Genomic DNA, 24,093 nt, shown 5'->3' on the forward strand with positions numbered 1-24,093 from the left:
ACAGTTGCAATGGCGTTTGTGCATGTACATGGAGTGCAAATGGTTTAGGGGATGGGGGTTGACTGTGCACAAATACAGTTAGCTTAGTTGGACAAATTGGGCCAAACAGCCTGTCTCCATGCTGCATTGTGCAAATCTGAGACTGTGTCAAAATAGAGTGGAGATCCCTTACTCAATAATACAGGTTCTCAGTGAGCCTGCCTCTGAAACATTCTGCTGAGGTCTGGTCTCCTGACCAGAGGATGGGGGCAGAGGCAAGAGGAGGTATTGTGTAGAATCGTACAGTTACATACAGAACGTTATGCATATTGGAAACAGTCCAGAAGAGATTCCCCAAGGCTAATTACTGGGATAAGAGGGTTGTCTAGTTACAAAAAGGAATAGGAATTATGTTCTTCGGTGCCTAGTAGAACAAGGGTCAACTCTCCAAATGTTTCAAGTCCAGGGAGGGCAATAGGAGAGTGGAGATGTTTCCACTGGTGGGAAGGTCTCGAACAAAGGGGACAAATACGCCAGAATTCTGCAGAGGGAGCCTCACCCTGTGCCAGATCCTGTCTCTGATGGGGCGGTGTGGAGGGAGCCTCACCCTGTGTCTGACCATGCCCCTGGGAGAGTGTGGTCAGCGTACGGAGTGCTGTGCAAGAGTTGCCTCCTTCAATTGTATCCAGCCCTTACACCCTGCTTTTCCTTCTCAATCCTCACTCGTACACTAGATCCGAACACTCTTGCTCACCAACTGCATCCACAGGCCTATAAATTGAGGAAAATTATTTTTGCTATTGGTGGGATTAGAAGCCGGGGACATAGCCTCAGAATTCAGAGGTTTAGATTTAGGACAGAGATGTGGGGAAATTGCTTTTCCCAGAGACTAGCGAATCTGTGGAACTCTTTTCCCAGGAAAGCCGTGGAAGCTACCTCATGAAATTTAGTTAAGACAGTCAGGTTTCTGCATAGCTGGGAAATGAAGGTTATAGGGAAAAGGCCAGTAGGTGGGGCTGAGTCCACGGCCTGATAAGCTTTGATCTTACTGAATGACGGAGTAGGTCGGGCTCCTATTTCTTATGTTGCGTTTCTTCCTATCCTCCCTCCACCCACCCTCCCAGGTTAAGGACTATCCAAGAGGTCGTTCCATCACTGAGATGGAGTTGATGCAGTTCCTAAGACAGAACCCGGGAGATCCCAGACAGACCTGCTTTGTCTACACGAGAGACCCGGCTGTCCAGAGGTGGGCAAGGGAGGGTGGTTCAATGTAACCTGTGGAGGGGAAAGGGACGGGGTCTGTTGGGATTGTGTATGATAGGAAGGGATATAGAGTCCATTGGGAGTGAATGGGAAGGGGATGGGAGTGGTCCACCTGGAGTGAATGGGAAGGAATGAGTCCATTAGAATTGTGTATAATGGGAGTGAACATGAAGAGGTGGGATCCATTGGGATTGTGTACAGTGGGAGTGAATAGGAAGGAGTGGGGTCCAATGGGATTGTGTTTTGTGGGAGTGAATGGGAATGGGGTCTGTTGGGATTGGGTATCGTGAGAGAGAATGGGAAGGGGTGTGTTCCATTGAGCTCATATAAGGTGGGAGTGAATAGGACACTGTTTCCATCACCCCTCCCTCACTCCTCCTCCCCTTTGGAACAGGTCAATTCCAGAGCAGTGGACACCGGATTTCTCAGCGGAGTCAGAGGAGGCGAAACTCCGGGTAGCTGAGCTGAAGAGGGAGGTGAAGGAGCGAGATTTGCTGACCCTGGAGAAGTAAGGATCTCATGCGTGATTTTCTCCTGTCTTCCCTCGCCCTCGCCCGCCATGTGTCCGGGCTCAGCCACAGCACACGTCCTGCTGATGCTCAGCCCATCATATCCCTTCCCCATATGCATTTTCTTGCTCGAATTGCCACTCTGTACCCCTTCCCTGTCCCAATCGTTGTCCCGTTCCCGAGGGAAAACAGCCAATTACGCTATGTTCCTGCTTTTGATGTGGAAGATGTTCATTTGGTGGAGGGAGTTTGTATTGCTGCTTTTGTGTGGTTGTTTAATTCCCTCTGTTGTAGGGGAGGAAACTTTGGGTTTGGGAGGTGCGTGATGAGGGTGGGGTTTCCGTTCCTGTATTTGCGGTGGGGTGGTGGGGATGTGTGAAGGGTTTCCATTCCTGCGTTTAGCGGCAGGGGAGGAAGGGAGTTTGCATCCTGCATTTGAGGAAGAGGTTCGCAACCCTGAATTTGTGTGGGGCAGGCCTGCGCGGGTGTGGTCCATGGGAGGAATGGTGTAGCCGTATGGCACGGGGGCGCGCGCGCAATCCGGCGATGCACCTGCGAGCGCGCGGCGGCCTGGGAGACCCAGTTGGACGTGTGCTCTTGGGAGTGGGTCTGGTCCTGCATCCCCAACTCCTCGCCCTGTCATCTGCTTCCAGCTACCGCAGCGAGTGGGGTGGGCTCCTCCACGGGAAGCCCTACCTGGCGGGATTCGAGGAATTCGGCGGCAGTGTCCTGCGCACACTCTGGGAGGCCATCCTCGCTCAACACTGCCAGGTTAGTCACGCTGAATCCGTGTAACACCCCCCTCCCCTCCGCCACTGCTGTCCCCTTAATCTACGAATGGTCAGAGCCCTCTCTCCACACCCGCCGGCCACCACGGCTTTCGGCCCACACCCAAGTGGTTATCCCTTTTCTCAAGTATCCTCTCCCCAGCCCAACAATGGTTACTCACCACTCTACCCAAGTCAAGGGAGGCGTGAAACACTTCTACTCTCCACCAGCACTACTAAAATGCTCAGCCCCTTCCTTAACCTCACCCCAGCCACAGTTTAACCCTTTCTCACCTCTCTACACCTCCAGGAAGGGGTTGGCTCCCTCCCTTGACACCACTACCAACCCCAGGAAGCAGTAAAGCCACTCCTTTAGCTCTCCCAACAATCCCAGCTGTGTTAAGGGAAGGAACTCTCGCGAAACCTTCCCTCAAACTTCCTATCGTGGGATCTTCCTGTGCGTGCATTGCCTGCTGTTTCCCCTTAGCACGTGTACGCGCCCGCCCGTCAACCTGTTGGCCGAGGCAAGGATAGGTGAGGATGTTGGGGGATGGGACAGGAAGGGAGGGCCTCCACCTCCTCCCTCCCCCAGCACCTTCCCCCTGACTGCTTCCCGCTCTCCCTCTAACCAGCAGGGCCAGGGCAGCGCCGAAGATGACCAAGATGGCCTCCAAGCGAACTTCCTGGAGGCTCAGAGCAGCCAGTTGTCTGGCCGGCGCAAGCAGCTCTCGGCAGCGGCTGCCAAGATCCTCCAGCAGAGGAAGGGCACCATCTTCCTTGTCCACGGACGCCCCAGCGAGGGCAAGACCACCTTCCTGGTAAGCGGTACCCATGCTTCTGCCTTCTCCGCGGAGCCTTACAGCGCAGGGACCTTCAGATCAGCCAGCCTCTGCACCACAGTCAAAAACAAGTTTATTGTCATGTGTATTGGTCCCAGTATACAGCATCACAGGCACACAGTATCAGGTGAACAGCCATTCACAGCAGAACCATGAGATTAACCTTTTAACTAAATCTGGCATTAAGTAGTTGATAGACCTCAAACATGAGAAACTCTGCAGATGCTGGAAGTCCAAGGCAACACACACAAAATGCTGGAGGAACTCAGCAGGTCAGGCATCATCTGTGGAAACGAATAAACAGTTGGCATTTCAGGCCGAGACCCTTCATTAGGACTGGAAAAAAAGATGAGAAGTCAGAGTAAGAAGGTGGGGGGGGAGGTGAGAACGAAGTGCAAGGTGGTAGGTGATAGGTGAAATCGGCAGAGGGGAAAGGATGGCTGTCAAGGTGAATGGTGAAAGGGATAAAGGGCTGGAGGAGGGGGGAATCTGATAGGAGAGGGTAGAAGACAATGGAAGAAACGGGAGGAAGAGGAATGTCAGAGGGAGGTGAAGGCCAGGTAAAAAAGGTGAGAGAGGGAAACAGAAATGTGGAATGGGGAAGGGGGTGAGCAGTTACCAGAAGTTCATGAAATCAATTCTTACTCATGCATGTGAAGGATGTAAGAAATAAAGTCATTTCAATGCATGCCATCAGGTTGGAGGTTACTCAGACAGAATGTAAGGTGTTGGTCCTCCAAGCTGAGTGGGGACTCATCATGGCAGTAAAGGAGGCCATTATTTGACATGTCGTAATGGGAATTGGAAGTCAAATTGAAATAGGTGGCTGCCAGGAGATCCTGCTTTTTTTTTTCAGATCGGTGAAGCGGTCCCCCAATCTGCGTCGGGTTTCACCGATGTAGAGAGGCCGCACCGGGAGCACCGGATGCAATAGATGACCCCGACAGACACCTGGGGTCATGTATTGCATCCGGTGCTCCCGGTGCGGCCTCCTCTACATCGGTGAAAACCGACGCAGATTGGGGGACCGCTTCGTCGAGCACCTCCGCTCCGTCCGCCACAACAGACAGGATCTCCCGGTAGCCACCCACTTCAACTCTGCTTCCCACTCCCATTCAGATATGTCCATACATGGCCTCCTCTACTGCCATGATGAGGCTAAACTCAGGTTGGAGGAGCAACACCTCATATACTGTCTAGGTAGTCTCCAGCCCCTTGGTATGAACATAGAATTCTCCAACTTCTGGTAATTCCCTCCCCTTCCCTTCCTCTATCCCTATGTCACTCTGCCCCCTCCCCCAGCTACCTACCACCTCCTTCATGGTTCCGCCTCCTTCTTCTACTACCCATTGTTTTCCTGCCTATGACGTCTCTGCTTCCCCTCCCCCACCCCTTTGTCTTTCAAATTACTGGTTTTTCAACTGAAACTACGAGCCTTCTTCCAACCCTCCCCCACCTTCTTTCTTCAGTCCTGACGAAGGGTTCCGGCCCGAAACATCGACTCATCATTTCCACTGATGCTGCCCGACCTGCTGAGTTCCTCCAGCGTATTGTGATTGTTGCTTTGATCCCAGCATCTGCAGATTATTTTGTGTTTACCCCACTTTGGATACTGGTTGTGGTGAGATGACCCAGCAGAGAAAAGTCACAGCGGTCAGGTCCCTGGCACTGAATCTGGCTCTGAGGCTCAGAAGGGAAGGGAGGAGAACAGATGAGCTATGGTGCTACAGGAACAGAAAGGAGGTTCTGTGGACACAAATGAATTTCCCAGATGGTATGTCGCCTCCTGGGTGCCAGGGTCACCAGGGCAGGTTTTACATGGCAAGCAGCAGGGCACTGAGGAGTGTGGTAGAACAGAGGAATCTGGGAATACAGATCTATAATTCCTTGAAAGTGGCATCAGAGGTATATAGAGTCATAAAGCGCTTTTGGCATATTGGCCGTCATAAATCAATGTATTGAGTACGAGTTGGAATTTCATGTTGAAATTGTATAAAATGTTTCAGAGACCTAACTTGGAATATTGTGTGTAGTTTTGGTAACCTACCTACAGGAAAGATGTAAATAAAGTTGAACGAGTGCAGACAAAATTTACAAGGGTGTTGCCAGGACTTGTGGAAACCGAGGAAATTGTAAACCAGTGAGTAACCCAGGAAATTATAGACCAGTGAGTCGTACTTCAGTGGTGCGCAAATTGTTGGAGAAGATGCTGAGAGGCAGGATTTATGAGCATTTGGAGAGACATAATCTGATTAGGGATAGTCAGCATGGCTTTGTCAAGGACAGGTCATGCCTTACTAAGTGATTGGATTCTTTGAGGATGAAACAAAACACATTGAGGGTAGAGCAGTGGATGTGGTGTATATGGATTTCATTAAGGCATTTGATAAGGTTCCCCATGCAAGGCTCATCCAGAAAGTAATGAGGCATGGGATCCGAGGAGACGTTGCTTTGTGGATCCAGAATTGGCTTGCCCACAGAAGGCAAAGGGTGGTTGTAGAATGGTTTGTCTTCTGCATGCATGTTGGTGACCAGTGATGTTCTGCAGAGATCTGTTCTGGGACCCTTCCTCTTTGTGATTTTTATAAATGACCTGGATGAGGAAATGGAGGGATGGGTTAGTAAGTTTGCTGATGACACAAAAGCTGGGGGTGTTGTGGATAGTCTGGAGGGCTGTCGGAGGTTATAGCACGACATCGATAGGATGCAGAACTGGGCTGAGAAGTGACAGATGGAGTTCAACGCAGATAAGTGTGAAGTGGTTCATTTTGGTAGGTCCAGTTTGAAGACAGAATATAATATTGATGGTAAGATCCTTGGCAGTGTGGAGGATCAGCAAGATCTTGGGGTCCGTGTCCATAGGACACTCAGAGCTGCTGCACAGGTTGACTGTTTTTAAGAAGGCGTATGGTGTGTTGGCCTTCATCAATCATGGGATTGAGTTCAAGAGCCATGAAGTAATGTTACAGCTATATAAGACCCTAGCTGGACCCCACTTGCAGTACTGTGTTCATTTCTGGTCACTTCACTACAGCAAGGATGTGGATACTATAGAGAGAATGCAGAGGAGATTTACAAGGATGTTGCCTGCATTGGAGAGCATGCCTTATGAGAATAGATTGCGTGAACTCAGCCTTTTCTCCTCGGAGCGACGGAGGATGAGGGGTGAACTGATTGAGGTGTATAAGATGATGAGGACATTGATCATGTGGCTAGCCAGAGGCTTTTCCCCAGGATCGAATTGACTAACACAAGGGGGCATAGTTTTAAGGTGCTTGGAAGCAGGTACAAGGGAGATGTCAGAGGTAGGTTTTTCACACAGAGAGTGGTGAGAGCATGGAATGCACTGCGAGTGAAAGGTGGTAGAGGCAGATACAGTAGGGTCTTTTAAGAGACTCTTGGGTACATGGAGCTAAGAAAAATAGAGGGGTATGCGGTAGGGAAATTCTAGGCAGCTTCTGGAGTAGTTTACATGGTCGGCACAACATTGTGGACCAAAGGGCCTGTAATGTGCTGTACATTTCATGTTCTATATGGACCTGAGTATTAGGGAAAGCTTGCGTAGATTAGGACTTTATTCCCTGGAACGTGGAAGACTGAAGGGAGATTTGATAGAGGTATACAAAATTGAGAGGAAAAGTTTGGGTAAATGCCAAACAGACTTTTTCCACTGAGGTTGGGTGAGACTACATCTAGAGGTCATGGGTTGATGATGAAAGGTGAAATATTTAAGGGGAACATTAGAGGGAACCTCTTCCCTCAGAGGGTGGTGAGAGTGTTGAATGAGTTGCCAGTGCAAACGGTGGATGAGGGCGTCAATTTCAACATTTAAGAGAAGTTTTAGGTACGTAGATTGGCCAGGTATGGAGAACTAGGTCGGTGCAGGTCATTGGGACTGGGCAAATTCATGGTTACGATGGTCTGAAAGGCCTGGTCTGTGCTGCAGTGTGGATCAGGCACTAATTTTTTTTTGAAAGAAAGAACAGGATTAGAACAAAGAACAAAATGCATTTTCTGACAAAGAACAAAATGCATTTAGTGCAAAGTGGTCACAGTGTTGCTGTACTGACATACTGATTAGTGTTGTGCCTGTTGGTTGAAGAATCAAGTGGACTTCAGGCTTCTGTACCTCCTGCCCGAAGGTAGCGTGAGATGATGGTACGACCCAGATGGTGGGATCTTTGATGATGCTTGTTGTCATCGCCTCCTAAACATACAGCTGATGGTGGGAAGGCAAGTGCCCTTGATTGGGCTGAGTCCAGCAGTTCCTGCAGCTTCTATTGTTACAGCTCATTCAAATTGCCTTTCCAGCCTGTGATGCATCCAGTCAGGATACTACCAGTAGAGGTTTGTTAGAGGGTTCGGCGAACCTCCTTATCCTCCTCACCTGTGAAAAAATTGTGACCACCTACCTTATCCAGGCCCCTCCTGATTTAATGAACCTCTGTCAGGTCACTGTTCAGTCATCTCCGCTCCAGGAAAAACAGTCTGAGCCTGTGCAACTTCTTATAACTCAAGCCCTACTGTCCCGGCAACATCCTCGTGAACCTTTCCTGCTCCCTCTCCAGCTTAGTTACATCATTCCTATAGCTAGGCGACCAGAACTGCACAGATGCTGTGGTCTCAACTCTTGTATCCAGTGACCCAAATGATGACGGCCAACATGCCTTCCTCACCACTTTGAAGGAACTATGTGCTTGAACCTCTCTGTGTGGAAAAATTTGCTCTTCAGGTTGCCCTTAAATCTGTGCCCTCTAGTTTAAGAATCCCCTACCTGGGAAAACTAACTGTGACCATCCATCTTTTCTCGGTTCCCTATTCCTTCGCTCCAGGAAATAGTCCAGATGAAGGGTCTCGATCCAAAACCTCGACTGTCCATTTCCCTCCACAGTTTCTGAACTGCTGAGTTCATAGAGCATAGAACAGTTCAGGCCCTCAGCCAGTAACTTTCCAACCTTACCCTCCCACATAGCCCTCCATTCTTCTTTTATCCATGTGCTTAATCGTTGTGCACTGCGGAGAAGACACAGACCTCATGGAATGTGCCTCATTTGCCACTGGCTACATCTGTAATTGTGTAGGCAAGGTACAGTGCTTATAAGAAGTATTCACCCCTTGGAAGCTTTCATGTTTTATTGTCTTACAATATTGAATCACAGTAATTTGGCTTTTTTGGCACTGATCAACAGAAAAAGACTCTTCTGTGTCTGTGAAAACAGAACCCTACAGAGCGATCTAAATTAATTACAAATATAAAACCCACAAAATAATTGACTTCATGAGTTTTCCCACCACCCCGCTTTAATATGATACACCAGATCATTACTGGTGCAGCCGATTGGTTTTAGAAGTCACACAATTAGTTAAATGGAGATGTGTTTTTGTAGTAAAAATACACCTTTATCTGGAAGATCTGACTGCCAGTGAGTCAGTATCCTGGCAAAACGACGCCATGAGGACAAAAGAACACTCTGAGCAACCCTGCAAAAAGGTTATTGAAAAGCACAAGTCAGGAGATGGATACAAGGAAATTTCCAAGTTACTGAATATCACTCGGAGGACAGTTAAGTCAATCATCAAGAATTAGAAAGAATATGGCAGAGCTGTAGATCTGCCTAGAGCGGGCCATCCTCAAAAACTGAGTGACTGTGCAAGAAGGTGACTCATGAGGGACCCATGATAACTCTGGAGGAGTTACAAGCTTCAGAGGCTGAGATGGGAGAGAATGCACAAACAGCAACTGTTGCCCGGGTTCTTCACCAGTCGCAGCTTTATGGGAGAGTGGCAAAGAGAAAGCCACTGTTGAATAAAACTCACATGAAATCTGTTTGCCAGAAGGCACGTGGGAGATTCTGAAGTCAGTTGGAAGAAAGTTTTATGGTGTGATGAAACCAAAATTGAGCTTTAAGGCCATCAGACTAAACGCTATGTTTGGCATAAGCCAAACACAACACACCATCCCTACCGTGAAGCGTGGTGGTGGCTGCATCTTGCTGTGGGGATGCTTCACTGCAGGCACTGGAAGGCTTATGAAAGTACAGGGTAAACCGAATGCAGCAAAATACAGGGAAATCCTGGAGGAAAATCTGATGTAGTCCGAAAGAGAACCGCAGCTTGGGAGAAGATTTGTTTTCCAGGGAGAAAATTACCCCAAGTATAAAACCAAAGCTACACAGGAATGGCTTAAGAACAGAGTTAATGTCCTGTAGGCTTGCATAAGAACAGAAGGGTCACCCATGGCTTTCAATCCATGGAAAAATACAAGCGCTTCAGCGGAGATTTGCTTGGACTGGAGGGCTTGAGTGGCTGGACAGGCTGGGACTGTTTTCCCTGGAGTGGAGAAGGCTCAAGGGTGACCTGATAGTGGGTCTATAAAATCATGCAGGGCTTAGACAGGATAAGTACCCATAGTCTCTTTCCCCAGGGTGGGGAAGTTCAAATCTCAAAGCCAAGGGTTTAAGGTGAGGAGAAAGATTTAAAAGGGGATTTGGGGGATTTTTCTTTTACATGGGTGGTGGACGTGTGGAATGAGCTACCAGTGGAGGTGGTTAATAGACATTAGAACTTAGAATAGTGCAGCACAAGAACGGGTCCTTTGGCCCATAATATTTGTGCTGACCACAGTGCCAAATTAAATTAAATTTCTTCTGACTGGATGGTGCCCATTCCTCCCTCCTTTCCATGTTCAAGTCTCTGTCTAACAGCTTCTATTACCTTCCTTGGCAGCCCATTCCAGGCGCCCATTACTTATGGTATAAAAAGAAACTAAACTTTGCCTTAAAACTTCCCCCCCCCCCACCTTAAAAGCATGTTCACTGGTATTAGATGTTTCGAGCTTGGGGAAAAATAAGACTTGGTCTTCTCTGGGTAGTCTTTTCATAATGTTATTAACTTCCGTCAGGTCTTCCCTCAGCTTCTGATGCTGCAGAGAAAATCAGTGTTCCAGTTTTCCTCACAGCTCAAACTCTCTAATCTCAGCGGCATCCTGGTGAACCTCTACTGCACCCTCTCCAAAGTCCATACATCTGTCCTATAACAGGGTGTCTAGAACCATACGCAATACTCTGTGCAGCCTAACCAAAGTTTAATACAGTTGCAAATGTGACTTCGTGGCTCTTGCTCTCAATGCCCTGAAAAAATATATATTTATTGGACTTTTGGAAGAGTAAGTGGTTGGGAAAAGTTTAAAGGGATCTGGGCCAGACATGGGCAAATGGGACTAGTGCAGATGGCCACATTGGCGTGGATGTTCGGCCAAGTTTGTGATTCATCAAAGACCAGTGCAAAGTAAGGCTTGTCATTCAATTGGCTAACAGGGTCACCGGGTGGAGAATCCTAATGCAGAAAGAAGGTGGTTCTGTTTTAGCTATGTGTTGGCAGCTTTGGTCTCCTTTAGTTAGGGCAGGTTATATGTGTTGGGAGCAGTTCAGAGCAAGTTTAGTCAAGCTTATTGTCATGTCTACGAGTACAGTGTGGCACAGGTTTAATGAAGGAATTGCTTGCAGCAGCATCACAGGTATAGTGGTTTCAGACCATGCGGAGAACACCAATAGGGTGTAAATTATACAAGATTTTGGAGAGAAAGCATGCAAAATGAGACACTTGCGCAGAAGCACAATCAGGAACAAGTTTGTGATAGTACAAGAGATGGTCTGCAGTTTTCTGTTGCTGACATGGGGTTCAAAGTAAATTTATTATCAAAGAACATATATAGCCTCCTCTGAGATCCATTTTCTTGCAAGCATTTACAGTAGAACGGAGATACAATAGAGTCAGTGAAAACTATACACAAGGACTGATAACCAATGTGCAAAAGACAAACTACAAATAAAATAATAAGTAAATAAATAGTACTGAGACTACAAGCTGTAGTCCTTGAAAGTGAGTCCATAAGTCAGTTCAATCTGGCTGTTGAAGAATTGACAAACCTGTTTATTGTTGTCATGTACCGAAGGGCAGTGAAAAACTTATTTCTACGTGCCCTCCATACAGATTTATTTTATTCAGAGATAGAGCTGAGAGAAGGCAGCTATTGCCCACTGAGCTGTGCCACCCAGCAACCCACTGATTTTAACCTTGGCCTAATCACAGGACAACCTGCAACAACCAACTAACTGTCTTTGGACTGTGGGAGGAAGCCAGCACACCCAGAGGAAACCCATGCTCGCCCAGAAGGAACATGCAACCTTGCTTACAGAGGGTGCAGGAATTGACCTCCGACCTCTGATGCCCGGAGCTGTAATCGTGTCAGGCTAACTGCATCGAAATAGTACAACTGAAAAACAGTGACAGTAACAGCATGCAGAATATAATGCAGTACAGCAAAGAAGATTTGCAAAGATGTTGATGGTCTGAGTTAAAGGAAAAGGTTGAACCAGTTAGGGCTTTATTCCCTGGTGCACAGGAGAATGAACGTAAATCCTCTAGTGGTATACAAAATTATGAGGAGTACAGACAGGGTGAATGCTTCCAGGTTTTTTCCCCTTCAGGTTGGGTGAGACTAGAGCTAGAGGTTGAGGGTGAAGGGTGAAATAGTTAAGGGAAATCTGAGGGGGAACTTCACTGTGAGGATGGTGAGAATATGGAACAGGCTGCCAGTAGAAGTGATAAATGTGGGTTCAATTGCAACATTTAAGAGAAGTTTGGATAGGTACATGTGTGAGAAGTGTTTGGAAGGATATGATCTGGGTGCAAGTAGATGGGACGAGGCAGAAGACCAGGCTGACATAGGCTAGTTGAGCCAAAAGGCCAGTTTCTGTGCTGTAGTGCTCTATGACCCTACAATAAGTTGCAGGGTCCACAACAAGGTAGACTTTGAGGTCAAGAGTCCATCCTATCATTTAACATAGAACATAGAATAGTACAGCACAGTACAGGCACTTCGGCCCACAATGTTGTGCCGACCCTCAAACCCTACCTCCCATATAAGCCCCCACCTTAAATTCCCCCATATACCTGTCTAGTAGTCTCTTAAACTTCAACAGTGTACCTGCCTCCACCACTGACTCAGGCAGTGCATTCCACGCACCAAGCACTCTCTGAATAAAAAACCTTCCTCTAATATCCCCCTTGAACTTCCCACCCCTTACCTTAAAGCCATGTCCTCTTGTATTGATCAGTGGTGCCCTGGGGAAGAGGCGCTGGCTATCCACTCTATCTATTCCTCTTAATATCTTGTACACCTCTATCATGTCTCCTCTCATCCTCCTTCTCTCCAAAGAGTAAAGCCCTAGCTGCCCTAATCTCTGATCATAATGCATACTCTCTAAACCAGGCAGCATTCTGGTAAATCTCCTCTGTACCCTTTCCAATGCTTCCACATCCTTCCTATAGTGAGGCGACCAGAACTGGACACAGTACAGTACTCCAAGTGTGGCCTAACCAGAGTTTTACAGAGCTGCATCATTACATCGCGACTCTTAAACTCTATCCCTTGACTTATGAAAGTTAACGCCCCATAAGCTTTCTTAACTACCCTATCCACCTGTGAGGCAACTTTCAGGGATCTGTGGACATGTACCCCCAGATCCCTCTACTCCTCCATGCTACCAAGTATCCTGTCATTTACTTTGTACTCTGCCTTGGAGTTTGTCCTTCCAAAGTGTACCACCTCACACTTCTCCGGGTTGAACTTCATCTGCCACTTCTCAGCCCACTTCTGCAACCTATCAATGTCTCTCTGCAAAGTAAGGGGACCCCTCCAAAGTCTGATAACTGTAGGAGAAAAGCTGTCTTTGAGTTTGGGAAGTACTTGTTCCTGAACCTGGTGGTGTGGACGTCAGTGCCCTGCATCTCCTGGCAGCAAGGAAAGTGCATGGTTTACAAGAATCATTCTTACGACCAGGTGGGTGGAGTGTGGAATTGTCTTGTTAGGACAGATCAAGCAGACTGAGTGTGTACTGGGGTCATGTAGAGTTTTATGTCTTGTGTTTCAGTACGGTGAGGTACAGGTACAATAAAAAACTTGCTTTCAGCGGGTCAAGAGCACGTAGCTACAGATTATAAGAGAGCACACAGAATTGGAATTATTGGCTTATTATTGTCATATGTATTGAGATACAGTGAAATACTGTTCACACAAATCAGAATCAGGTTTAATATCACCGGCATATGTCGTGAAATTTGTTAAAAATTGTTGAATTAAATAGTAGTGGGAATAAAAAACAATCCAAAAGGAGTAGTGAAGTAGTGTTACACACACAAGATGCTGGAGGAACTGAGTAGACCAGACAGCATCTATGGAAAAAAAATACAGTTGACGTTTTGGGCCAAGACCCTCCTCCACCCAGGACATGCCCTCTTCTCATTACTACCATCAGGAAGGAGGTACAGAAGCCTGAAGGTACACACTCAACCATTTAGGAACAGCTTCTTCCCCTCTGCCATCTGATTTCTGAATGGACATTGCATCCATGAACACTACCTCACTGTGAGGACGTCCTTAATGAAGTCCTTTCTGAAGCACCACTCCTCAAAGATGATCTGGATGCTATGGAGACTGGTTCCCATGATGGAGCTGGCTAATTGTACAACTCTCTGCAGCTTTCTTCAATCCTGTGCAGTCGCACTGCCCCCCCTCCCCCAGTGAATCAGCCAGTCAGAATGCTCTCACAGTACATCTGTAGAAACTTGCAAGTGCTTTTCGTGACATACCAAATCTGCTCCAAATCCTCATGAAATGTAGCCACTGTCTTGCCTGTTTTATAACTGCATCATTACGTTGGGTCCACGTTAGGTCCTCAGAGATATTGACACCTAGGAACATGAAATTGCTCGTTCGCTCCACTTCTGATCCCTCTTTGAGGACTGGTGTGTGCTCCCTTGTCTTACCTTTTCTGAAGTCCATTGCAGAGTGCATTGAGTTGTACTCAATGTGTAAAGTGTAAAAGCTACAGAGCAGGTGTAGGCTCGCAACAAGGTAGATTGTGAGGTCAAGAGTCCATCTTATCACACTATGGAGCCATCCAGTAGTCTGATAACAGCCGCAGAAGCTGTTCTTGACCTGGTGGTATGGAGTAGTATACTTTATGGTCGCCAAACAATTGATACTAGAACGTACAATCATCATAGCGATATTTGATTCTGCGCTTCCCGCTCCCTGGATTACAAATCAATAGTAAATATTAAAAATTTAAATTATAAATCATAAGTAGAAAAATGGAAAGTAAGGTAGTGCAAAAAAAACCGATATGCAGGTCCGGATATTTGGAGGGTACGGCCCAGATCCGAGTCAGGATCTGTTCAGCAGTCTTATCACAGTTGGAAAGAAGCTGTTCCCAAATCTGACCGTATGAGTCTTCAAGCTCCTGAACCTTCTCCCGGAGGGAAGAGGGACGAAAAGTCTGTTGGCTGGGTGGGTCGTGTCCTTGATTATCCTGGCAGCACTGCTCCGACAGCGTGCGGTGTAAAGTGAGTCCACGGACGGAAGATTGGTTTGTGTGATGTGCTGCGCCATGTTCACGATCTTCTGCAGCTTCTTCCAGTCTTGGACAGGACAACTTCCATACCAGGTTGTGATTCCAAGTTGTACTTACAGGCTTTTGATTCTTCTGGGAGAAGAGAGAATTCTGGGTTGAGTGTGGTCTTGATAATGCTTTACCAGGGCAGTAAGAAGTCCATGTAGGGAGGCTAGTTTCAGTGATGTGCTGAGCTGCGTCCACTCCCTGCACTTTCTTGTGGTTTTGTGGACCGAGCAGTTGCTGTACCAAGTCAGTGCGGAGAGAAACGAAAGACTGCGCAGAGAGAAAGTGCAGTTAGGAACAGGCCCACGGCAGTGCAAGAGGTGGGCCCGCAGGGTCCCATTGCAGAGGACAGGCTGGGCTTGTGCGGCTCGTTTCCAGGACCCTGATGGCTGACGGGAAGCAGCTCAGAATCAGAAACAGGTTTAATATCACCGGCATGTGTTGCGAAATTTGTTGCCTTTGCTGTAGCAGTACAACAGAATGCATGATAGATAAATATAGTGAAAACAAAACTGAATTACATTAAGTAATAGTTAAGTTACAATAAGTAGTTCAAAAATTCAGAAATAAAGTAATACGGTAGTGTAACACACATCAAAGTTGCTGGTGAACGCAGCAGGCCAGGCAGCATCTATAGGAAGAGGCGCAGTCGACGTTTCAGGCCGAGACCCTTCGTCAGGACTAACTCAAGGGTCTCGGCCTGAAACGTCGACTGCGCCTCTTCCTATAGATGCTGCCTGGCCTGCTGCGTTCACCAGCAACTTTGATGTGTGTTGCTTGAATTTCCAGCATCTGCAGAATTCCTGTTGTTTAATACGGTAGTGTTCATGGGTTCAATGTTCATTTAGAAATTGGATGGCAGAGGCTGTTTCCGAATCGCTGAATGTGTGTCTTGGGCTTCTGCACCTCATTCGGATGGTAACAATGAGAAGGCAGCATGTCCTGAGCCTGGTGGTGTTGGGTCTGTTTTACCAGACCGGACCCTGGAACGGTGGCGAGGTGATGGGGTGGGTCTACCTTCTGAGGAGCGGTGGGAGAGGGGCTGGTATCTATTTACGGAGAGTAAGCGAGTGTGGGAACTGGATCGCAAACCCCGACCAGCCAGCCTCCTATTGTTCTGGCTGTCCCTGATGGACACTCACCTGCCCTCCCCTCCCTCTCTCTCTCTCCGAACCTCAGGCCGGACTCGTCAACCAGCTCTCCCCCTCCGAGCCGTCAGACGTCCCAGCACAGCGCAGCCTCCTCTACCACTTCACCGCGGCTGGCGAGGGGGCGCAGAGTGGCACCGCCTTCCTCCAGCGTGTCTGCCAGCAGCTGGACCCACACTCGGACCGGGACATTCCTCAGACCCACAGGTGAGGCAGGAGTGGGGCATAGCCACTGCTTCGGTGGGTTGGTGGGGGGAGGTCTCTGTTCACCTAAGAAGCCACAGGCACTGGGGTCCGGGGCAAGGATCTCAGCTGTTCGGGAAGTAATGACAGAGAGACATTGTAACACAGAAACAGACCCTTCATCCCATGATTCTGTGCTAGTATAATCAAGCCAGTGACGGCCAATTAAATCAGTCCCTTCTGCCCACACTCGGTCGGAATTCTTCCACTCCCCATACATTGATGTGAATGTCTGAGCCTCTTAAATGCCTCTGTTATGTTTGCCTCTACCACCTACACCGGCAACGTGTTCCAGACACCCATCACTCTGAGTTGAAAGAAAACTTGCCCCACTGTTAGATACGTGGGTTACGACCAAGGGAAAAAATGGCTGGAGTTGCTCATGAAGTGCATCAAAAATCAAACTTAGAATAATTAGCAAAAAAATAACTACCAATAGTTACAGAAAGGTATCTACCAGGAAACACAATAAATGTTATTTGTCTGTTGTGAACTCCTGGCAGCTCGGTCTCTCTTCTGTTGGCCTGACCAGAGTTTTATAAAGCCGCAACGTAACTTCCTGGCTTTCGAACTCAGAACCTGACTGGTCAGGGCAAGCCTGCCTTGTACCACCTTTACCACCCCATTGACTCTGAGGGAGCTGCGGATTTGTCCCCGAAGGTCCCTCTACACTGACACGAAGGGTCCCGGTGTGAACAGTGCAAACCCCTCCTTACATTTGACCTCCCAAAGTGAGTAATTATCTTGGGGTTGTGGCCCACACGGACACGTTAGGCTGAGGAGTCCGTCCCGGCTGTGCAGTCCAGATCCCTTCTCAGCTCACACACAGATGTAGGCAGGCAAACGGATGCAGACGCAGGGGTGGGCAGACAGATGCACAGATATGGGTGCACAGGCAATCACAGACACGTGCATGGAGACACAGAAACATGTACATGAAATCATGTGAAGCTCACAGAACAGAGACAATGAATACAGGGTTGAGCTGGAAACAGCAGGAAGTTCTGACTCTGTGCTTAGTGCCCAGTCCCCTGAGAACCCCCCCACACACCCACGAGGTCTGTGTTGGGCTGACGAGGGCACTTGCTGTTTCTCCCCTCAGGTCCCTGGTGCAACTCTTCCACAGCCTGCTGTCCAACCGCACCAGTTCCCGGCGCCGGCTCGTCCTCCTGGTGGACGGTGCAGACCAGCTACTGGGGCCTGGGGGCTCCCCTTCCTCTGACTGGATACCCGAGCCTGTCCCCCAGGTAGGTGGCACGATCCCCACTCCCACCCCGACTCCTGTTTGTATCCGTCCACCCCACTCTCTTCCCGCTCCCACTCCCCCTGCAATCCCCCCTCGATCCCGTTTCAGACCCTCCGCCCCCCCAATCCCGCTCCAGCCCCTTCGCCCCTCCTTTGCTCCCACTCCAGCTCCTCTGCCCCCCCTTGATTCCGCTCCAGCCCCTTCGCCCTCCCCTCGCTCCCGCTCCAGCCCCCCGCCCCTCCCTTGTTGCAGCTCCAGCCCCCCACCCCTCCCTCGCTCCCGCTCCAGCCCCTCCGCCCCTCCTTTGCTCCCACTCCAGCTCCTCTGCCCCCCCTGATTCCGCTCCAGCCCCTTCGCCCTCCCCTTGCTCCCGCTCCAGCCCCTCCGCCCCTCCCTCGCTCCCGCTCCAGCCCCCCGCCCCTCCCTCGCTACCGCTCCAGCCCCCCGCCCCTCCCTCGCTCCCGCTCCAGCCCCTCTGCCCCTCCCTCGATCCCGCTCCAGCCCCTCCGCCCCTCCCTCGCTCCCGCTCCAGCCCCTCCGCCCCTCTTTCGCTCCAGCCCCTCCGCCCCTCCTATGCTCCAGCCCCTCCACCCCTCCCTCGCTCCAACCCCTCCGCCCCCCCTCGCTCCCGCTCCAGCCCCTCTGCCCCTCCCTCGCTCCCGCTCCAGCCCCCCCTCACTCCCGCTCCAGCCCCTCTGCCCCTCCCTCGATCCCGCTCCAGCCCCTCCGCCCCCCCGATCCCGCTCCAGCCCCTTCGCCCTCCCCTCACTCCCGCTCCTGCGCCCCCCCGCTCCTACATTTCACACCCTTTCCCCCTCACTGGTGTGCCTCACCTCTCCCAAATTCCCTCTCTGCCGTGCACCACTTTCCACCTCTCGCTGTGTGTCCTTTGCTCTCTTTCACCTCCTCACCTCCCCCCCACTCCCGCTCTTGCCCTTTGCCCTCCTGTCCCTTTCTGAGTGTCCCACCTGCCACTCTCTCTGTCTCCTCACCCCCACAGGGAGTGACCCTGGTGCTGTCGGTGACCGAAGGGTCCGACCTCCATCGGACCCTGGACAAGCGCGGGCAGGTGCTGACCTTTGGCCTCGGGCCGCTGGAGCCGCTGGACAGGGCGCAGGTTGTGCGCTCGCGGTTGGCTCAGTACGGCAAGCGTCTGGAGGAGACGCCCTTCAACAACCAGGTGACGTCTGCGAGAGGAGACGTCTGAGGGCTGGGATGTGTGGGGGTGGCAGTGCGCAGTGAGGGGCAGCAGGGACGGAGGGGCTCGGTTGGGGGTGGGGGGAGGGGGGGAGAGTGTAGCTGGAGTGGTGGGGTGGGGGGGGAGAAGGCGGCCAAGTGGTGACAGGAGCGGGTGGAGTGCCTGCGAGGAGGGAGGGGATGTAACTGGAAGAGGCACCAAAGAATGGCGGACGAATGAGAGGAGAGGCAGCAGTGAGGGAGGGAATGCCTGCAAGGAGGGGGGAGGAAGCATAGCAGGAGGGGGCGCCGGAGGAGTGCCAAGGAGCGTGGTGTGGGAGGGTGGCAGCAGGGAGAGAGGGAATGCAAACATCAAGTGAGCAAATTAAAATTTGAAATGTTATTATTAGTGTCTATGAAACAGTATGTTCTCTGCAGGGCCCCACCATTCCCAGAAATCCCCCACTGTACTGATTGTGTCCACGTGCTCCCCGCCCAAGGACCCTCCACTTTGTCCTGCAACAGGATGACCAGAATGGCATAAGTGTGGCCAAATCAAAGTTTAGATTCCCGCTCTCCGAACCTTCGTGACAGACTGAGGGTGGTGGGGGCTTGCTCTGCGATCGCCATGGAAACTGGGTGGTGGGAGGGAGGGGCGGGGAGGAGGGAGGTGTGTGTGTGACACTAGAGTCAGTTGAATCCTGTGCCCCTTGCAGATGAGGCTGCTGGTGGCGAAGAGGGAGTCACACCAGCCCCTCTACCTCAAGATAGCCTCAGAGGAGCTCCGCACATTTGGGGTCTTCGAGAAGGTGAGGATGTAGGCACGACCCTCTGACCTCCTTTGCTCCGCCTCCCCAAACACCTCCCCACATGCTCGGCGTATTGCGCCCCCCCCCCCCACCAGCTAATGCCCGGCCTGTCGCACCCACAACACATGGCTGCGCAAATTTCCTGCCCGGCCGTCCCGTGGCCCACCCCTTTGCTTCTCGCCTCTGATGCCAAGTCCACAGATTCCTCCCACCGCAAAAAAGAGAAAATCTGCAGATGCTGGAAATCCGAGCAACATACACAAAGTTCTGGAGGAATTCAGCAGGCCAGGCAGCTTCAGTGGAAAATTATAAACGGTCAACGTTTTGAGCCGAGATGCTTCATCAGGACTGGAGGAAAAAAAGAGCTTTCCTTCAACAACGCCTCTCTGTTACCTCCTCCTGCAGGTCTCGGAGAGGATCCGTGCAATGCCCACAACCCTGCGCCAGATGCTGCAGTGGGTGCTGGGGAGACTGGAGCAGGAATTTGGAGCAGAGACAGTGACCTTCACCTTCTGCACTCTCAGCGTCAGTGAGAGAGGTAAATGGCTACGGAACGAGGGGGCGGGGGTTGAGTGCCATTCCAGTCCTCCTGGGCACCTTACATGGCTTAAGGATTCCTTCACACCATACTGTCAGGCTCCCAGGGACAGGGTCAGCCATAGGATGAGGCTCCCTCCACACCGTCCCGTCACACACACCCAGGGACAGGGTCAGACACAGGGCGAGGCTCCCTCCACACCGTCCCGTCACACACTCCCGGGGTCAGACACAGAGAGGGGCTGTGCTGACTGAGCTGGGAGAAATCGAAGGAAAACTACTGGATAAAGTTCGTGGAATACTTTGGAGGTGGCTCTAAAAGTCTCTTGGACAACTGAGTGAGTGACGGCGTTGGCGTGGAAGCTCGGTGTGGAGTTTTTGCTACCGGTTTGGACTGGGTTTGTTGGCAGCCACTTACTGCGTAGCTCCCAGCTGCGGCCGCTGGCAACTCACCAGGAAGCCGGTTCGCTCCAAAACTGGAGGCAAACGCCGTCGTTTCCCCCCATTGACATCGGGGCAACGTTCCTCCTCCATTGTTTTCCTGATTTTTCGTCCGGTGTCGGTGCCGGAGCATCTGGAAGGACGTTTCGGCCTCTCCCGGCCTGGGTCTCTGCAAGTCCGACGGAGCCTTTCCTGGCGCCGAGCCAGCGAGGAACTGTCGACTGCAAACTTTCCCGGCCAGTTACTCGTTTCGCTCCAGGACTTCTAATCGACACCGCTGTAGGATTCTCGGACTGGAAAGAGCGCCAGCATGCCGGACCGGTCTCCAGGGAGTCGCGGGCCTTCGGGGAGTTACGCAAGGGCGGCTGCCTCCCCGGCCTCGGACAACGCCCTGTTTCGGTCGGTGAAGGTGGAACGTGGGGTGCAATGTATTTTGCGCCCTGGAATGACACTAGAAAAGTGTACGGAGGCAATGGAGGACCTTGTGGGGAAAGGTGGTATTCTGGCCACCGAGAAGGAGTTCGGAAAGGCGGTGTTCTATCTGGCGAATGAAGAGCTAGTGCACCGGGCCCTAAGCAGGGGAGTCACGGTGGACAACATCTTTTTACCTATGGAGCTGGTGACGGCCCCCACGCAAAGTATCGTGCTTGGGCATGTTAAGCCTTTCATTCCAAGTGAGGACTTGCTTCCCCCACTGGCCCGTTTAGGGCAAGTAAGGTCGGAGATCACTGCCATCCGACACAAATTTAAGAGACGCACCCTCCGCACCGTAATCTCTTTCCGGCGTCAGGTTTTCATGCAGCTGGAAAGGGAGGACGATGTTGAGGGCCGCTTTACTGTCCGGCACGAGGGAGTAGATTATCAGGTGTACTGGAGCTCCGAGCGCCCACGGTGCCATGCGTGCAGGGAGGTGGGGCACTTTCGGAGGGACTGTCCTGCCGCCCGGAACCCGAGGGAGCCCACTTCGGGCACCAGTGCCCCAGCTACCTCTGCCCCTGATCCTACTCCTGCGCCTGCGCCTGCATCTGACCCTGCCCCCGCCTGTGATCCTGCCCCAGCCCCTCACCCTGCCCCTACCCCTACCCCTGTCCCTACTCCTACGGTTGGGTCGGTCCCTGCTCCTCTCCCTGTGGTTCAGGTGGGGGATGGGGTGGAGTCTGTGCGGAGTAAGAAGGCAAAGGGGAAATCCAAACATAGTAAGAAGCAGGCCTTTGAAGCCGCAGAGCTCACACCCATTTCGTCTGAAGTGGAGCGTGGGGCTCGGGGAGGTGCGCAAGCAGAATGGAAACAGAAAGCGCCGCCCCATCGGTGAAGCCTGCACCTGTGTGCTCCTCCAGCGTGAAGAGGAGAAGGGAACGTTCCCGCAAGAGGGCAGGGGATGTAGATGCGGGGGAGTCCCAGGAAGGGGTGGGAATCCGGGTAGGGGTTGGTTCTAAACCTGAGTCCTCAGATGTAGCCACCAGTCCTGGGGTAGATGGTGTGGTTGTGCAAAAAGCTTGTGATAGCCCTGTTTGCACAAATGAGGCAGCCCTGGAGGCCTCCACCCAGGACCTACAAGTCAGCGCCTCTCTGGAGGCCAGTGTACCGAATAGTGTAAGAGGAGACGAGGCAAAGCTCTCTCATTCTCAGCACCAGGCGGCTTGTGAATCCCTTGGACCAAAGGTGCCGGGTTCCCCTCTATGCCTGCCCCTGGGGAGGACGATATTCTGTGCACGTCGACCCCAGCAATAAATGACTTGCAGGGAGTCCCTGGGGATTGTCCCTCCACTGTCGCAAATGTGGATGAGGCTGATGCGACGGTGGAGCGGGCAGGTAAGAGCGAGGTGCCCGCTGCGCAGTATGGGTCACAAGCGCAGCCATCTATTGGAACATGCGGGGAGCCCGGATGGGGATTCTGTCTGCAGTGACGGGTTGGAGGGGGACTCTTTCGATAGTGAAACAATGGACATCCTCACCCCTCCTGAGAAGTCCCCATTGATACCTGTAGTGGAAATTAAACATTTCATTCTCACCTCTGAGGGTGCCAAGCACCGGCCTCAGCTAGCCTCGCTTCGCTGGCCCAGCATGCCGAGGCTGGTGAGGTTCCTGCGAGTCATCCTCGGACGAAAGGGAAAGAGGAATGCTGTGGCGGGGAACGACAGACGGCAACTAAAATCTTTCCTGGATGACCTAGTAAGGGACATCAGAGGGAGAAGCAGCCTCGCTCCTACGGGGGATGGCGGGTCACAGGGTGTCGTTGGTACCGCTCGAGCCCGGAAAGCAAAAGGTATCCTTGCTTTCTTTCCGGACAGTGTGGTGGAGGGCGCCTCCGCTCTCACCGAAATGGGCGCAGCTGCTGAGACCTAGTGTGCTCCCGCCATGAAGCTTACCATAGCTAGTCTCAATGTAAACGGCAGCAGGGGTCCTCTTCGCAGGCATAACAATCTCTCAGTCCTCAGGGATGGGCGGTATACAGTGAGTTTCCTGCAGGAAACCCATACCATCCCTGGGGACGAGTCTGCTTGGCTCCTGGAGTGGCAGGGCGGGGTCTACATGAGCCACCTCAGCTCCATTTCTAGCGGGGTGGCGATCCTGTTGGCCCCGACCTTCCAGCCAGTAATTGAAAGAGTCCAGGACGTTGTGCCCGGCCGTCTGCTCCACCTGGTTGTGCGCCTGGATGGCGTACCATTGCATTTTATCAATGTGTACGCTCCCAGGCGCGGTGTGATGCAGACGCGCCTATTCTGTCAGCTGTCCACCCTGCTGAGCTCCATCGATCCTGGGGACTGCGTAATCCTCGGGGGAGATTTCAATTGTACCCTCGAGGCGGAGGACCGTTCGGGCCTCCAACGCGACCCAGCATCAGCAAAAAAGTTAAAGGAGCTAGTCGGCTCCTTTGACTTGGTGGACAGCTGGCGGAATTTTCACCCCAACTCTAGCGCCTTCTCGAGAAGGTCTAGAGAAGGAGGTTCCAGGATAGACCGCATTTACATCTCTCGGGCCTACGCCTCCCGCGTGTCGGCGTCCTCCATGCGGCCAGTGTCGTGCTCGGATCATCACCTTGTGTGGATGGAATTTATTCCTCTGCACCCTCGGGTGGGATCCGGGTATTGGCATTTTAACAACCGGCTGCTGGAGGACAGCCGATTCCGGGATTCGTTCCGAGTGTTCTGGGTCTCCTGGAAGGAGAGGCGGAGAGAGTTCTGCTCCCTACGGCTATGGTGGGACGTGGGCAAAGCCCACATCCGGTTTTTATGTCGGGAGTACACTAGGGGGTCGACCAAAGGGCGGGGCTCTGAGATTGAGCGGCTTGAGAGAGCATTGCTTGACCTGGAGTCCCGCCTCGGTCCGACCACTGGAGACCAGCAGCTATGGCAGGAATACCAGGAGAAGAAGGACGCACTAAGGGACCTGCAGCTTCAGCAGTCCCGAGGTGCGTACGTGAGGTCACGGATCCAAATGCTGCAGGATTTGGACCGTGGCTCACCCTTCTTCTACTCGTTGGAGAGGTGGCGGGGAGTTCAAAAGCAGCTAGTGGAATTGCTGGCTGCCGATGGCTCCTCCATCACGGACCCTGATGGAATTAACAACGAGGTCCGTTCATTCTATCGGTCCTTATTCTCGCCTGATCCGTCAAATGCGGAGGCGTGTAATGAGGTCTGGAAGGATTTGCCTAAGGTCAGTCCAGAGGATGC

The 24,093-nt window shown here is 51.5% G+C and overlaps 1 protein-coding gene across 6 annotated transcripts in view; it reads left to right on the plus strand.

The window, feature by feature from the left end:
• Nucleotides 1-24,093, plus strand: part of tep1 (telomerase-associated protein 1) — a 139,307-nt gene that overhangs the window by 57,995 nt on the left and 57,219 nt on the right. For 5 of the 6 annotated variants that reach the window (XM_063060160.1, XM_063060158.1, XM_063060163.1 and 2 more), the window contains exons 20-28: nucleotides 1,104-1,225; nucleotides 1,637-1,750; nucleotides 2,405-2,522; nucleotides 3,151-3,336; nucleotides 15,999-16,174; nucleotides 17,313-17,457; nucleotides 18,457-18,636; nucleotides 19,349-19,441; nucleotides 19,847-19,979. In XM_063060160.1, coding sequence (XP_062916230.1) covers nucleotides 1,104-1,225; nucleotides 1,637-1,750; nucleotides 2,405-2,522; nucleotides 3,151-3,336; nucleotides 15,999-16,174; nucleotides 17,313-17,457; nucleotides 18,457-18,636; nucleotides 19,349-19,441; nucleotides 19,847-19,979 — 1,267 coding nt within the window. The remainder of the gene's footprint in view (nucleotides 1-1,103; nucleotides 1,226-1,636; nucleotides 1,751-2,404; nucleotides 2,523-3,150; nucleotides 3,337-15,998; nucleotides 16,175-17,312; nucleotides 17,458-18,456; nucleotides 18,637-19,348; nucleotides 19,442-19,846; nucleotides 19,980-24,093) is intronic. The other variant, XM_063060159.1, reaches the window with a different exon arrangement.

The sequence above is a fragment of the Mobula hypostoma genome, chromosome 10, assembly GCF_963921235.1.
Source record: "Mobula hypostoma chromosome 10, sMobHyp1.1, whole genome shotgun sequence".
In the NCBI taxonomy this organism is placed as follows: domain Eukaryota; kingdom Metazoa; phylum Chordata; class Chondrichthyes; order Myliobatiformes; family Myliobatidae; genus Mobula; species Mobula hypostoma.